At 37.8% G+C, this 15,414-nt stretch overlaps 1 protein-coding gene across 1 annotated transcript in view; it reads right to left on the minus strand.

The window, feature by feature from the left end:
* WDR49 (WD repeat domain 49) overlaps positions 1–15,414 on the minus strand; it is a 136,920-nt gene that overhangs the window by 96,347 nt on the left and 25,159 nt on the right. The window contains exons 5-6 of the mRNA XM_077752230.1: positions 5,364–5,531; positions 3,528–3,676 (exon numbers count right to left, since the gene is read on the minus strand). Of these exons, the coding sequence (XP_077608356.1) occupies positions 3,528–3,676; positions 5,364–5,531 (317 nt within the window). The remainder of the gene's footprint in view (positions 1–3,527; positions 3,677–5,363; positions 5,532–15,414) is intronic.

Genomic DNA, 15,414 nt, shown 5'->3' on the forward strand with positions numbered 1-15,414 from the left:
ACATGGAGGATGTAGGAGAAAAAAGAGAGGAAGGCAAGCCATAAGACACTCTTAACTATTGAGAACAAACAGGGTTGATAGAGGGGAGGTGGGTGGACGATGGGGTAAATGAGTGATGGGTATTAAGGAGGGTGCTTGTTCTGTTGAGCACTGGGTGTTATAAGTGATGAATCACTAAATTCTACTCCTGAAGCCATGACAATATATGTAACTAGAATTTAAGTAAAAATTTGAAGAAAAAAAAGAAGAAAAATCACAACCTTAAACAAAAGATTAATTTCCAAAGTGATCTGATTTTGGTGTTCAAATCAGGGTGAACAGCCTAGAAGAGAAGAGTTAGGAACAATAGAAGAGCCTATTGAAACTCTGCTGAAGGCAATGTCGGCCTTTAGCAGAGAAATCTCCACTAGGCTTTGAAAATCCTTTTACTCTCCATGGTATTTCCTCCTCCAAATCCCCAGGTTACTGGCCCCTAGCAGGATGTTGTCCTCAGTGACAGGTTAGGAGTCTAAAGCAAAATGCAAATGGACTATTATTTAGCATGATACCAAATTTACCAAATTCTATAGGGATAAATTTATTTAACCATCACTGGAAAATGGTAATAGAGCAGTCTTCCAAAAAAACCAACTTAAGTCTCAGATCATTTTTGGAAGAAATTATTTAGATCTAAATTGCTTTGGTCTGAAAGTCTCTAACTCATCGACAAAAATATGATTCATTCAAAGGCTCTTTGAAAAAAAAAGATGTTTTCTTTTATTTCCCCTGTTCCTTTACCCTAGTCCCATAAAATGCCCAAAAGAATTGTACAGCAATAGAGCAAAGGCTTAACCTGGTAGTAGAAAGCTCTGTTGTTTGTTGTGAAGACAGAAAAGACTAATATTACCATGCTTTTATCAAAGTGAAATGGATTTAAACTAATGTAAATGACAGCATGACGAGCTTTATTACAATGTAATCATTTAGAAGTCAAAGCAAAAATAGAATGATAAAACAGCTTTGGAAGAGGCTAGGTAGTCTTAACATTGATGATACCTATACACAATCAATTCTGACTCTGACGACATTTTTTTTTCACTTGCTTTTAAAGTTATAAAACCCTTTGAGCACTAAAACTGCAGTGGGTAACTGCTGTCAGCCTTCTATGGCTCTCAAATGATCTCAAGGAGAAACCAAAAACAAGCAGAGAAAACCAGTTAAACAGAAAGAAGGAGGCAGNAACACAATGTATTAAGATGACCTAAGGGGTCTTTTGCACATCTATGTGGAAATCAGTAAACCTTAATTTTTACAACCAAACACAGTATGCCTTGTGACACGCAATTATACTTTGGAGAACTGCTTGCAAGCATGTGTACCCTTTCCCCCTTTCTGTATACAATCCCCCATAAATTGATAAACTTTGGAGCAGTTCTTCAGAACATCCTGAAATACTGCCTCCCAAGCAACAGTCTTCAGTAAGATGAATAAAGTTTTTACTAACCCACTCTAAGATTGGTGTTTTTTTGTTCACTCAACACTTTCATGAAACTCTGTAATGATAAAATACTTGTTATTTGTTTTGTACTTATGTTTGATAAAGACTCATTCATTTAAGATTTATTGAGGATTTGCTATGTGTTTGCCAGAATCCAAAAAATGATATAATCATCCTTAACCTCATGAATCTCATCGATTAGTTGATAGTTACACTACTTTACATGCCCCATTCAACATGTGTTTAATGTATACTAAGATGTGCTATGTCCTGGGAAGCAGAAAAATGAACTCAATGAATCATCTTTATTTTTAAGGACCCAAAATCTAGTAAAAGATACATATATAACCTTTGAGTATACAAAGCACATTATGTTAAATTCAGTATGAGAAGGTATATCCGAATGTTCAAAGATCTCAAAAAAACAAAACAACTAATTGTGACGAGGACATAAAAAAAAAAGTTTTCAGTCTGAGGTTTTTGATCCTTTAGATTCATAGTAACATGTCTTCCCTTCAAGGTGCCAACAAATAACCACAGAACAAACACTACAAGTTCCAGACACTGTGATGGATACCAAGTATAGAAGCCCCCTGCTTAAGGAAGCAAACTAACAATTTTGATACAAGAGGATACATGCTTCAGTGAGAGACCCACAGGTGCAACTGCAGTGCAGAGAAGGAATCACCTAACTGTGGGGGGAAAGACTCCAGAAAGTCTGAGACTTTGAGGATAAACAGGCATTTGCCAGCTGAGCATCAGGGAGAGGGACCTAAAGGCAGAAGGAAGGGCACACTGCAGAGCCCTGAGGCAGCGTGGTGGGAATAGCCCACACAGGATATGGCTGGAGCGTTAAGTGAATGAAAGAGAAAAGCAGCAAATAGAGTGGAGCTGACAGACTCGGGGAGGGCTTTGTACAAAAGCTTAAGAATTCTGGAGTTGAAATTTAGACCAAGGATTAGATGAAGTGCTAAAAAAGCTTTTTTTTTTTTTTACAAACAGCATCATTAGCAGGGTAAAGGGCACATTGGAGTCAGACCATCTGGAAAGCAGGGAGAAATGTTAGGAAACCTCCATTATATTTGGTGCAAAAGAAGATGAGATTTTGAATTAGAGCAGTGGCAGCAAAAAGGGAGAGGTGAGGCCAATAAACATATTTTGATGGTAGAATCAACCAGAATTGGGAGAAGATCGACACGATAGGTAATATAGCAAAATAAGCAAGTTAGGCAGGGCTTGTGGGTGGGAAGAGGCTAAGGAGTTGAAGGTGAGTTTCTATTTAATTTTTACATACACACATATCACTTTAGAGTAAAATAAAAAGTCAGATTCAGTGAAAGCTCAGTGTCCTGAAATCTATCTCATGTTAACTGGATCTATAAATTAGGCATATGTAAAATGAAAGTTTTACAGAGAAACAAGTGACAAGATTATTAGAGATTAAGAGATTTTCTTAAGGGAATATGTGTAGTAAATAACGTGGTCAGGATTCAACCCCGACTTCCTGGTTGTGGTACCATGGTTTGTCCAACATTTTAAAAAGACCCCATCAACATCCCAAATAGAAATGGACCGATTTACACAACTGAAATGTTCTTAATGACCTTGACAGTCTTCAGATTAACTTAAATGTCTAATTTACCGAGTTTCTTCAATATAAAAAAGAATAACTAATTAGCTCTGCCTATTCCACATCTTACAATTACTAAGCAACATTTTCTCCTCTCCATTTGTGTTCTTCTATTTCATTAATGAGAACTTCGGAAACTCTCCAGATGTGAGCTTTTAAGAGAGCAGCTATAAAGATTAAATCCGTGAGTATATCATCGAAAAAAAGGTTTTTTTAAGGAAATACTTTGTCTAGTTGCCCAGGACGATGCTTAAGTTACCATAAATATCTTGTCCTAATTTAGATTTCTAAAGATATAGTAGTTAGCCAGTATATTTAAAAAATCCACACCCTCCCTCAGGGGAATTCAGGACCAAGGATAGATTTAGGGAGGAACCAAGGAGGCAGAAGTAAATAAATGAAATGTACAATATTGCTTACTTTATCTTTGGAGAAGCTGAAAAGTTGTTTTCTTGCAGCAAAGAACTGGACAGCTATTACGCTTGCTGAGTGACCCCAAAGGACACCAACTGGCTTAGAGACAACATAGGGGTTCCAAAGGCAAACTTTATTGTCGATGCCAGCAGTTGCTAATCAGAATTAGAAAGGGAAAAGGAAAGGTGCTTTTAGTACATGAATAACCCACAACATTTTTGTTTTGAAATGAGTGTATATTGCATGCACATCTGTAGGTTGCTCAATGCTTTCTGAGCACAAATGCACCATGCCTTGAAGAAAGGAAGATTGTGTCATGCTAACAAGACATGAGTTCTATGACTGGAAATGGTTGAAATGGAGGGGGAAGCGGGGAATGAGTATTCATGGGGCGACAGGACAATAGAGTCCCAGGTAGGAGACAGCCAGTGGCCCAACCTGGAGGCCACAAAATCCTGGTTCTCAGTCCTGATGCTCTCCTTCGCCTGCTAGCACAACCCAGGAATATAGACCAAGTTACGGTTCGTTATCCCAGGAGTGAGAAATAACTAAACCAATATTTAAAGTTTTCAAATTAATGAAAAAGTATACGGAAAAAATTATTTCCACTGTCATATAAACAATTGAGTATTTACAAGCACACAAACAGTAGAATTATATTTTTGCCCTGCTCTATTGAGGGAATAAGGTATTTTTGAACATTGAATTGAATTGGTCTTATTCAGGGAGCACATCAAGAGCGTGCGGAACAGTGGTTTTTCAGGTCTGTGGAAACTCGGAGAGCACTCCTTGTTTTTCTTTTGTTTGGGGCCAACTATAGAGCTGAACTTATTCTCTCTTCTCTTTCCAGCACTATTCCAGGTACGAAGTAGTGACCGGTGTAAAGGGTCAATAATCAATCAATGAATCAATGAAATGGTTGATATTTGAGTCCTTCCAAACTCAATTCGCTAACCCAGCCTTCTCTAATAGATCTAGAATTCTCTTTGAAAGGTGAATATTGGCATATACCTGAGTTCCTATTCAAGGTATCTTGTACTATGATTGTCAGTCATGATTATCAGGGATTTTAGAGACTCAGCCTCCTGGCTGATACCAATACTCTTTATGTGAGTGATAATTATTAAATGAGGGTTATTAATATGACCCATTCCAATGGCCATGAATGTTCACTCTCTACAACTACGCTATTAAGTTTTAGTGCCTCACTTTTTCATAGTGTTTGAACTAATGTATATACCATATCAGCTTTCAAAATGTCATATACTTTAATTAGTTAGTGCCCCAAAACTTTATGGCTTATTTCCTCAGCTAAAATATCCTCTTTTATATCAGAAAAAGATCTCTCATTTTAAACTAAAACTAAGATAATCTGAAAGTTTTCAAAAAGCAGTGTGGGTTGCATTGTGAATGGCGCAAACATTCTACATTCTGTAGTTCTGTCGTATACGTGCCATGGCTGTAGCAGCGGGAGTGGTGGTGGTAGTAGCAACAGCTGCTACAGAAGACTGAGCATTTGGTGGTGTTAGAAAGATGGCGGAACAGCACACACAGCACAAAAACTGCCTTCTCTCTCTATATCATCTGACATCCCCCACACATTCTAATAAAAACACTAATTAAAGCGTGGGGGCACTTTCTCCTACTTTCACCCCAGTGTAGTTCATACATGCCGCACATCATAATGCATCATTATCAGATACTCTCAGGCAATAAAATGTGCGCTGTTCAAGTTGGTCTCTCTGGCAATAAAGCAAGAAGGTGGAGAGGCTCCGTGCATACAAATACACATCCCCGACTATTTATGAGGCCCTCATAGTTACCATGATTTATTTTACATACCAATTAAATTGAGCCGAGAGTGGTAATCAAAAGCATGAATGCCCTCCGCAACATTGAAGGATGTCATTTTAAGAGGCTTTCTTGATTTCTCTCTCCAAGCCAGCACCACAGTGTTTGTATTGCTGGTTGTACTGGAAATGACAGCATCTAAAGACGCATTGTAAGTAACTGATTGAAAAACAGAAATGGACATTTAGTTGGTTTCTCGCAAAACATGAGCAAAATTAAACTGTTTTAATACCTAAAGTCAAAAATTAAACCCAGATTATGATGACACAACCATACATAGAAAATACCACCAGCACATAGAAAATACCTCATTAATGCCTCCCTGCCCCAGTAAAGAATTTACAGTGAGAAGTTACAGTGAAGTCTGCATTCTGACCTTTTCCCCAATCTAAGGATACCTTGAAAAACAATTTTTTCAGTTGACACACATGACAGAAAACAATATTAATCACAAAAATCATATGGGATTCTGGAGTTTTAAGATGAGTGACAGGCCAAATTCCTGGGTTCTTCCTTCTGGGTCGGAAGCAGGCAAACAGGAGCTTAGCAGTCATCTGCTGCTCTCCAAGGTCCAGCTCACGCTCAAACCAGGGTTCATTTAAGTCATGCCTGGTCTAGAATGTTAGAGTGGAATCACCAGGACTCAATGTCTGGCACAAACACGGCCAGAGACTTGGGTAAAATGGCTGTTCCTATGTCCTCAGTGACCCAGCACCAGATACTGTGGAGCAAAATCCCATTCCCCAAGCAAGGATCTTGCTGCCTCTTGCCAGGAGGACCTGTCGGACTCACAGGCTCCAAAAGGCAAATAGTATTCTTGTCTCCTCCTTGTTTCCTCTCTATCTTTTTTTCTCACCTGTCTTTCCTTCAAAAGAGAAAAAAAGAGAGAGAAAGTAGAGAGACGAAGGGAGGGAACACAAACGTAAAACGTGATCAGTTTCTGGGGCACCTGGGTGGTTCAGTTGGTTAAACATGTGACTCTTGATTTCAGCTCAGGTCATGAACTCATGGTTCCTGAGATAGAGCTCCATTCAGGCTCTGCACTGACAGTGGGAGCCTGCCTGGGGTTCTCTCTCTCCCTCTGTCTCTGCCCCTCACCTACTCGTGTGTGTGTGTGTGTGTGTGTGTGTGTGTGTGCGCGCGCGCGCGCGCGCACACGCTCACATGCATGCATGCACAGGTTCTCTCAAAATGAATAAGCATTAAAAATTAAAAAAAAAAAAAAAAAGAAGTGATCAGCTCCTACAAAGGTGAGTCCTCTGATCCTCACTAGGAAGCAATTAATTTCATGACAATATAGGTCCCGGAGCACCCACTTCACGACTACTGCTATTTTACAGGAAGTACCACCAGTCTAAGTCTGATGACAACTGTCTTCATTAGGAAGCAACCTCGCTGAAAATACTCCTTTTGTTTACAGAAAATGCTGAGAGTTACTGTAGCTTGACTCTGTGAAGCAACAGTTTCCGATCTAAAGTATATAACAAACACTGTAATTATATATTCAAATCCATGGAAATTTCATAATGTCATTACAGTATAATCAACAGAAAGTATTTCTACCCAGAAGATGACTTTGTCTTGTGTTCCCACATTACAGCCAACTATCATCTTCAGTTTTGAGGCTATAAAGAAAAACATATAAAGAAGTACATTCTGCTCTGGTAGTCAAAGGATTGCTTTTAGATTTGAATCTGCAGGCTACCAAGTGACATTTATGGGCCTGTAGTCGTACATATTGGAGGCTTAACAATTCACACTTTACTTCTAGACCAAGATAGAACTTGTATGTGATTAGATTGTGGAATGCCAGAGCTCCTGTGAATGGCCGAGTAAAAGGTGAGGGTAAAGCCATTTCCTTAAAATCAAATTACCTGATAAATAAAAATGTTTTCCTCACTTCTTGAAGACAGGAAAGGAAATGATAGGTTACGATGGAAAAGTTTTTAAAATATCAAGCTAGGGAACAGGGTGAGCTGATAAAATAAATGATTTGTTTTTAATATTCTCAGTGAGTTTGAAGATTGGTAGAGGAAAAAAATACTTTGTAAATTACTTTTAGATAATATTGTGAGGGGAAAAAAAGACAACTTGATCATGTCTGTCCATTAAGATGCTTACTTTCCATGCTCCTGCTCTGCCACTTAGTCATAAAAAAGGCATTAAGAGAACTGCCATTGATCCCCCGCTCTGTTCTGGCATGTGTGCTGTCAGAATGACCTGTGTCATGGCAATTAGTTAAGGTGGGGAAAGTGATTTGAAAATGGAATGTGATACCTAAAAACCAAGTAAGTAACGCCATTAGGTGAAGTTGAAATAAGCTAGAATGAGGCCACTTGATATCATCTGCAAACAGGCAGAAGCTATAGCAGAGTAGAAAATTGGGCCATTTCTAACTAGGAATTCTTATTATCTTTTTCCAAGCTTTGTTACTTTAGGAGTCCTCTGACTCTAGGAAAATGCCCTAACTTGAACTTTCTTTGATGATCTCTTGCTTGAGAGAGTTTGTTTTTAGTTGCATTTCTTATTTTGAAGTTTGACTCCCTTTCTCTGAGACCACAACTCATCCTTCTATATTCTGACCAACCATTGTTTTAAGAAGGAAAGAAAGAATCACCCTGTCTATTTCATTTTTAAAAATCAAAATGCACCTAATTCAGTGCTGCTAGACCCATTAAAAAATAATAGTGCAATTAATTTAATGACTTTTCAAAATGCTGATTAGAGTCCCATGTTCATGATACAAATGGATCTTAACCTTCCACCATGCTATTAAACAGGCTGCAGGAAGAGACCTCTGCAAACCTGGGCTACCAGCTCAAAGCTGATTCCAACTGCTTTAAACACAGTGAGAAAACTGATAGGAAGGACACGGTGTTCTAGCTAACTCAGGAATGCACCATCTTCTTGTCTGGACTGATTTAGATGCAGAGGAGTGGAACAAAGCACAGCACCAGACTAAATGTAGCTTCTCTTCCAAACTTTGTCTCTATCAATTATAAAGGTTTCCTAAGGAAATATAACCTGGCACCTGTATTCTCAATTCTCTGACACACCTCCATTAATTAGTGCAGCAGTTAGTGATTTTGTTATCAGTCCAAACTGTTTTGTACCTTCTCCCGGCCATGGTCAAACAAAGGAGACAAAACATCTTTCAACATAAAAAAAAAAAAAAAATCAATGGTTTTTATTACTGACAATTTAGTGCTCACTTTTTAAAAGCCTTACTTCCAGTCTATGGTTTTCAAGGTTTCCAATGATATTTCTATATGAGGAGGCAATTACGTGAGACCCAAAACTTCTCTGAGACTCAAGACACTTCTGTCTTGCCCCTATTGCATAAAATCTTTGTACTTAATTTACAAGCATTTCAGATTGTAATTATTTTTCTATTAAAGAATGACACAGAACCACTCAGACAAGATGAAAATATTTCTCCTTCAAAGTTTTAAATTAGAAATCTGAACCTTATTTTAAAGCAGTCAGTTAATACTCTTATGTCTGAAACTAAGTTTTTTCCTTTGACATTTCAGTTTTATAAATATTTTATCCTTAGCTTCAAAGAAACTTTATTACCATACTTGCTCATGTATTTCTTTCTTTCCCCAAGTGTATATTCTTTCCTTAGACTAAGAATAAAACCAGCAAAAATATTTCCTGAAGAGTTCTAAGAGTATTGACTTATGTCGCTGGGGTAAAAAGGTACATCCACAGAGTGCCTGGGTGGCTTAGTCGGTTAAGCGTCCGACTTTCGCTTAGGTCATGATCTCGCGGTTCGTGGGTTCGAGCCCCGCGTCGGGCTCTGTGCTGACTGCCAGCTCGGAGCCTGGAGCCTATTTCAGAGTCTGTGTCTCCCTCTCTCTCTGACCCTCCCCTGCTCAAGCTGTCTCTCTCTCTCCTAGAAATAAATAAAAATATACATATATAAAAAAACTTATAAAAAAAAAAAAAGCTACATCCAGGGAAAGCAATGGTTGGTTGCTTGCTCCTGGTAGGTGAGTCTGTGGACCAGGGAGCACTACAAATGCCACTGTACTATTTTTTATTCCATCCTGCCCTCCTCTTTCTCTCTGCTCTCCTAGCTTAGCATTTCTTTCCTTCTCCTCAGACTGAATTAACTGAGCTGCGAGCAAACAAAAAGTTGTATTTAAGCTTCTAACATCTACTGCTAAATCTTTAGGCCCTTCTTTCCGAGGTACTTTGGGCTTCAAATCTAAAATTTCAAATAAGACAAAAACTATAAACTCTTCACCTTTCTAGACTCTTTATCCTTCTTATCTTCTCCTCTATCCATTTTCTTCCATATTATTCACATAGTATTAAACTATACATTATTTGCAATCTTTTTTACCCCAATCACTTTTTTAACCATAAATAACTCCTATCAAAAATATCTACTAATATTGAGTAAGATTTCTTTTGGTATCTCCGTTTTCTTTAAAATATTTTTCAGACTATTTATCCTGTGCCTTAGCTGGTTCAGGCTGCTGTAATGTAATATAGAGACTGGGTAGCTTAAACAACAAAAGTTAATTTTTCACAGTTTTGGAGACTGGAAGTCCAAGATCAAGGTGCTAACAGATTCAGTCTCTGGTAAGGGCCCATTTCCTGGTTCATAGGTGAGTTCTTGCTGTGTCCTCACACGGGAAAGAAGTGAGAGACTCTCTGAGGTCTCCTACAGGAGCATGAATCCTATTCACGAGAGCTACACTAGTCACCTCCCAAAGGTACTGCCTTCTAATACCATCATATGGGGGTTAGAATTTCAACATATGAATTTAGAAATGGACACAAACATTTAGTCCATAACGTTCTGCTCCTCCCCCATCTATGACCTTCTGGGAAGCAAATTATATCCCAATAGTCTCAAAAGTCTTCACTCATTCCAGTATCCACTCTAAAGTCTAAGGTCAAAGTCTCATCCAAATCAGATACAGGGAAGACTCGGAATACAATTCATCCTGAGGAATATTTCTTCCCAAACTGTGAATTCAGGAAATCACACAAGTTGTGTGCTTCCAAAAAAGTGGTGGAACAGGCATATGATAAGCATTCCCATTCCAAAAGGGGAGAAATAGGAAAGAAGAAAGGGCTAATAGATACCAAGCAAATACAAAATCTAACCAAGAAAAGCTCCATGAAACCTTAACACTCAAGAATAATTCTCTTTGGCTTGATGCTCTCCCTTCCAAGTCCACCGGAATGGCAGTGCTACCTCCATGGCTTGGTGGGTGCTGTCTACCTTGGCTGCAGCTCTCTGAGGGGGTCCCACTGCTGGCTCCTCCAAGTGTGGCCATACCATGACTCTCTGCAGAGCCATCACCCCTCCGGAGCTAGGTTGGGACATTATGGCCCACGTGAACCAGAGAGGCAGCCCCATCCTTTGAAACCATTCTGCAATATCTGAGAAGAAAAGAAACAGAAACTCGGAGACATAGAAATAAAATCTAACTAAACTAAAACATAACGATTTAAAACAAATTTTTAAAAGATTGGATTAAAATGTATAAAGCTTATTGCAGGATAATATCTAAGATACACATAATGAGACTCCCAGAAAAAAAAATGGAAGGGGTCAAAAATTTTTTGAAAAAATAACAATAAAAAATTTTTAAATGTAATCAAAACTGCAGACCCATATACCCAAGGATATCAATGAGTTCCAAGCAGTGTAAACATTCTCTCTCTCTCTATCTCTCTCTTTCACACATACCAGTAAGACTGAAGCACATCACAATTAAGTTGCTTAAAAACAGTGTGAAGGGGAAATAGGACAAAACATGTACTATGTGCTGCAGTAGACACTAAGGAGAATAAAGGACCTAACATATGCCCTAGGAAGATTGTTTTTTCTTTCAGTTTATGTATACATGTGACTTGCATGTGAAGCATCCATATTTCCTCTGGGCTTGAAAGAGCTATGACAGGCAGGGCAAAAGTTGTGATGTAGGTACAAAAATGTTTAGGATTGCTTCACAGACTGAGCTGCTTCTGAAAGCAAGATTGTTAAGAAGCCCAAATTGAGAACCCTGCAAATCACGTAAGCCAAAGTCCATATGAATTAGAAGAAGAAGCAAAATAAGGAGTTTGGTAAAGGTAAGGGAAGTTTCGGGGTCAATGCTGGCAAGAAAGACTCTTCTTTGGTGGCAGGATCTGGAATATCCCAGAATAAAGGAATCCCAGAGGTAGTCCACATTGAGAAGGTGAGTGGAGAAGAATCTGATGCACTGGGTAGGACCAGGGCATCTGTGATCTGCAAATAGAATATTTCCTACCTGGAAACTAATGTCTTTGTGGGACATCCTAAAACGGCTCCTCATTCTACATTTTCAGACCTCAAGTCCTGAAGATTCCAGTTTCAACAGGTTGCTTATTTCCTTCCTTGCTTGCTTTCTCATTTCCACTTTTTCATCATCAAAAGCCTTCTAATTAGCTAGTCTGATTGCAGTTTCTTTCTTTGTCCTCCACCTTAGGCCAGACAGAATTATCAAATAAACCATTCCTAAATGCTGTATGCATTGGGTCTGTCCAAGTATCCTCAGAGCCTTCAATGCTTCACCGTTTCATTTTCTATCAAGTGTAAACATGGTTAGTTCCCAAGATTTCCAACATATGTCCCTGTTAGACCTACTCATTTTTATTTCCTCAATACTCGGCCTCTCATCTATTCATGTCTGTCTCTCCCCCCCATCATTATACCTGCTTGTCTTCCTTTACTCATGTTCTCCATGTTTTTTTCCCCTCCCATCCATCCTTTGAGTAGCACCAGCCACACTTGAAGCTTTTTCTCCCAATGCTTGCTGCTTAAGAGTCACCAGGGGAGTTAATATCTCATTTATATGGTTTAGTAGTTAATTTTCAGTACCATTGTACAATGTTCTAATAAATTATTTTACATGAGTCTTTAATTCTTATTCATATACTGTTTTTTAAGGATTATACTTAATCTTTCTTCTACAGTCTCCAATGCCTAAAACAGTTGTAAAGCACATAAAAGATAAGTAAATGTTGACTGATTGATGCATTGAGTCCACAATTTAAAAAAACTGTCTACCGTATATTTTTTCAGCTATTTTTCCAAAAATTAACCACTGAATTATAATGAGTTTTGATTCACAGAGCTAAGAAATATGTAATCTCAATAGGATAGCAAATATCCCTGATATTTCTTTTATATTTAAAAGATTTTTGTAGCCAATTCCTAATCGCAATGATTTGGAGACTAGACTCCAAAGTTGGATTGCTTAGGTCATAAACATGAATTACAGTGCTGATACTAAACTGAGTGTCCATTTTCTTTTGTCAGTAGATGAGGGAACGAAAGATTAGAATGATATTTTGGAAACATGATGAGCAATGAATTCACCTGGACCTGTACAAAACTCCTTGTCCTGCAATTTAACAGACAAATGCCTATAAGCAGTTACTTTACCAGCAGAGTTGAATTGGGAGAAGTTTGAATGAAATTATGACAGGGTCTAGAGTGGAAACTTTTCATTCTCTCACTGACTGTGAAGAGAGTATATACTACTCACATTCAGAAAAAATAACATCAAATTGAAAACTTTACTTGTTGTATCCCCAATCTTTTCGATAACAAAATTCTCTTAGCTACTTCTCTGTATGTATTCATAGAAATTTAAGGTCTTGGAACTCAAATAATACCCTACTCTCGAGAAGCCTATGACAAGTAGGTATTAAGAACTGTTACTTTATTACTATAGTCCATCTAGTCTTTGTTTTATGTATTAAATACATAAAATAAAAAGCTTTTTCATAGCAAAGGAAACCGTCAACAAAATGAAAAGGCAACCTGCTGAATGTAAAAAGGTATTTTCAAATGACATATCCAATAAGGGATTAGCATCCAAAATATATAAAGACCAACTCAATACACACACACACACACACAAAACCCAAATAATCTAATTTAAAAATGAGCAGAGGACATGAATAGACATTTTTTCCAAAGAAGACATACAAATGGCCAACAGACACATGAAAAACTGATCAGCATTACTAATCATCAGGGAAATACAAATCAAAACCACGGCGAGATATCACCTTACACCTGTCAAAATGGTAGAATCAAAAAGACAACAAACAACAAATATTAGTGAGGATGTGGAGAAAAAGGAACTCTCATACACTGTTAGTGAGAATGTAAATTCGTACAGTCACTGTGGAAAACAAGAAGGAGTTTCCTCAAAAATTAAAAGTAGAAGTACCATGATCTAGTAATTCTACTACTAGGTATTTACCGCCCCCCCCCAAAAAAACCCCAAAAACACTAATTCAAAAAGATAGATGCACTTCTCTGTTTATGGTAGCATTATTTATAATAGCCAAGATATGGAAAATAAAGAAGAGGTGGCATATTTATATATATATTTGTGTGTGTATATACGTACATATATATGTACACACACACACACACACACACACACACACACACACACACACTGGAATACTACTCAGCCGTAAAAAAGAATGAGAGCTTCCAATTTGCAACAACACACACGGACCTAGAGGGTATTATGATAAGTGAAATAAATCAGACAGGGAAAGACAAATACCATATAATTTCACTTATATGTGGAATCTAAAAAGCAAAATGAATGGATAAACAAACAAAAAGCAGAAACAGATTCATGAAGACAGAGAACAAACTGATGGTTGCTGGGGATGAGGTATGGACAACACTGATGAAGGAAAGCAGGAGACAAATGATTCCAGTTATGGAATGAATAAATCACGGGAATAAAAGGTATAGTGTAGGGAATAGAGACAATGATATCGTAACAGGTTATATGGTGACAGATAGTAGTTACATTTGTGGTGAACACAGTATAATGTACAGAGTTGGGAATCCCTACACTGTACACTTGAACCTAGTAACATTGCATGTCAATTATACTTCAGTGACCATGCTTGTGTGGAAGCAGCTGCAATAGTTCTCTGCAGTTTCTAGTACTGCGATTCTTATCTCCATGTTATACAAACATAACACATAATTTTGTGCCTGGGACACACAGTAGATAACCAAAAAATATCATCTTCTGTTTTTCCCACAGTCAACATCATGCCAGAATTAAAGGATGGGCAGAAGGTATCAAAGACATAATATGATTTATAGTGAAGAAAAAAAATACAGAACTTATAGTTAATCTTCTGGATATTACTATTGTGGGTCATGAATTAAAGAATTAGGTGCAACCTTCTAAACTCCAAAGACAGTAAAACTACTATAAGGGCCAATAGCTGGGTCCATTTTGCTGTCTCTCCTTCAAAGTATTTTAAGAATAGACCTATAAGATAACAGTCAAAGAGACTGTTAGTTTCCATTCCTCTCAATGGGCATAATTTAATGTTGCAATTTAGAAGTGAGAAGATTACCATAGTCTAGTGTCTGGACCTAAGAGATATCAGAACAGATATTGCACATGTGGATCCTGGACCATCAACAGGCAAATTTTCTAAAAGTTATATATATTGTGAAGCTAATAAACTCATTGGTGACAAGGTATTAGGAATGTTTTGGCTTTCAAGAGACGCTATTTTATGACATAATCTATCACACAGAGAAATACTACTGAATACTCTAGAATAGAGGAAACCAGTCAGTATATCAACAAAGGGGGGAAAAAAGAAGATCCATTTTGAAGACAATCCAACAAATTTTTGCTTTCAAGAAAACAAAGGCATGATTTTGAGGGCACTCATTACATTCTTTCACTAAGCAGCTGGGGATGTAGCTAGATGAGACTTTAAGGATCAGAGTTGGGTTGAAGTTAAATGGATTCTGTGACAATTTCTCCCTTCTCTTGAGATGTCTTGAGTGCACAGTTCACCTGAATTAATTGCATGAAAGTTTAGAAGGCAAGAAATACAGAAAGAATTCCTGCTGGTGTGTAGGAGACAGCAGACCATCCAGGCCAAAACCTCCAGAATATCAATTATTGGTTTCGAGACTAAGATTTGATGGGACACAATTTCATCAAAGAATGTAAATGTAGAAGTCTAAGGTGACCATTTCTTTCAT

The sequence above is a fragment of the Crocuta crocuta genome, unplaced genomic scaffold (assembly GCF_008692635.1).
Source record: "Crocuta crocuta isolate KB4526 unplaced genomic scaffold, BGI_CrCroc_1.0 scaffold21, whole genome shotgun sequence".
NCBI lineage: Eukaryota > Metazoa > Chordata > Mammalia > Carnivora > Hyaenidae > Crocuta > Crocuta crocuta.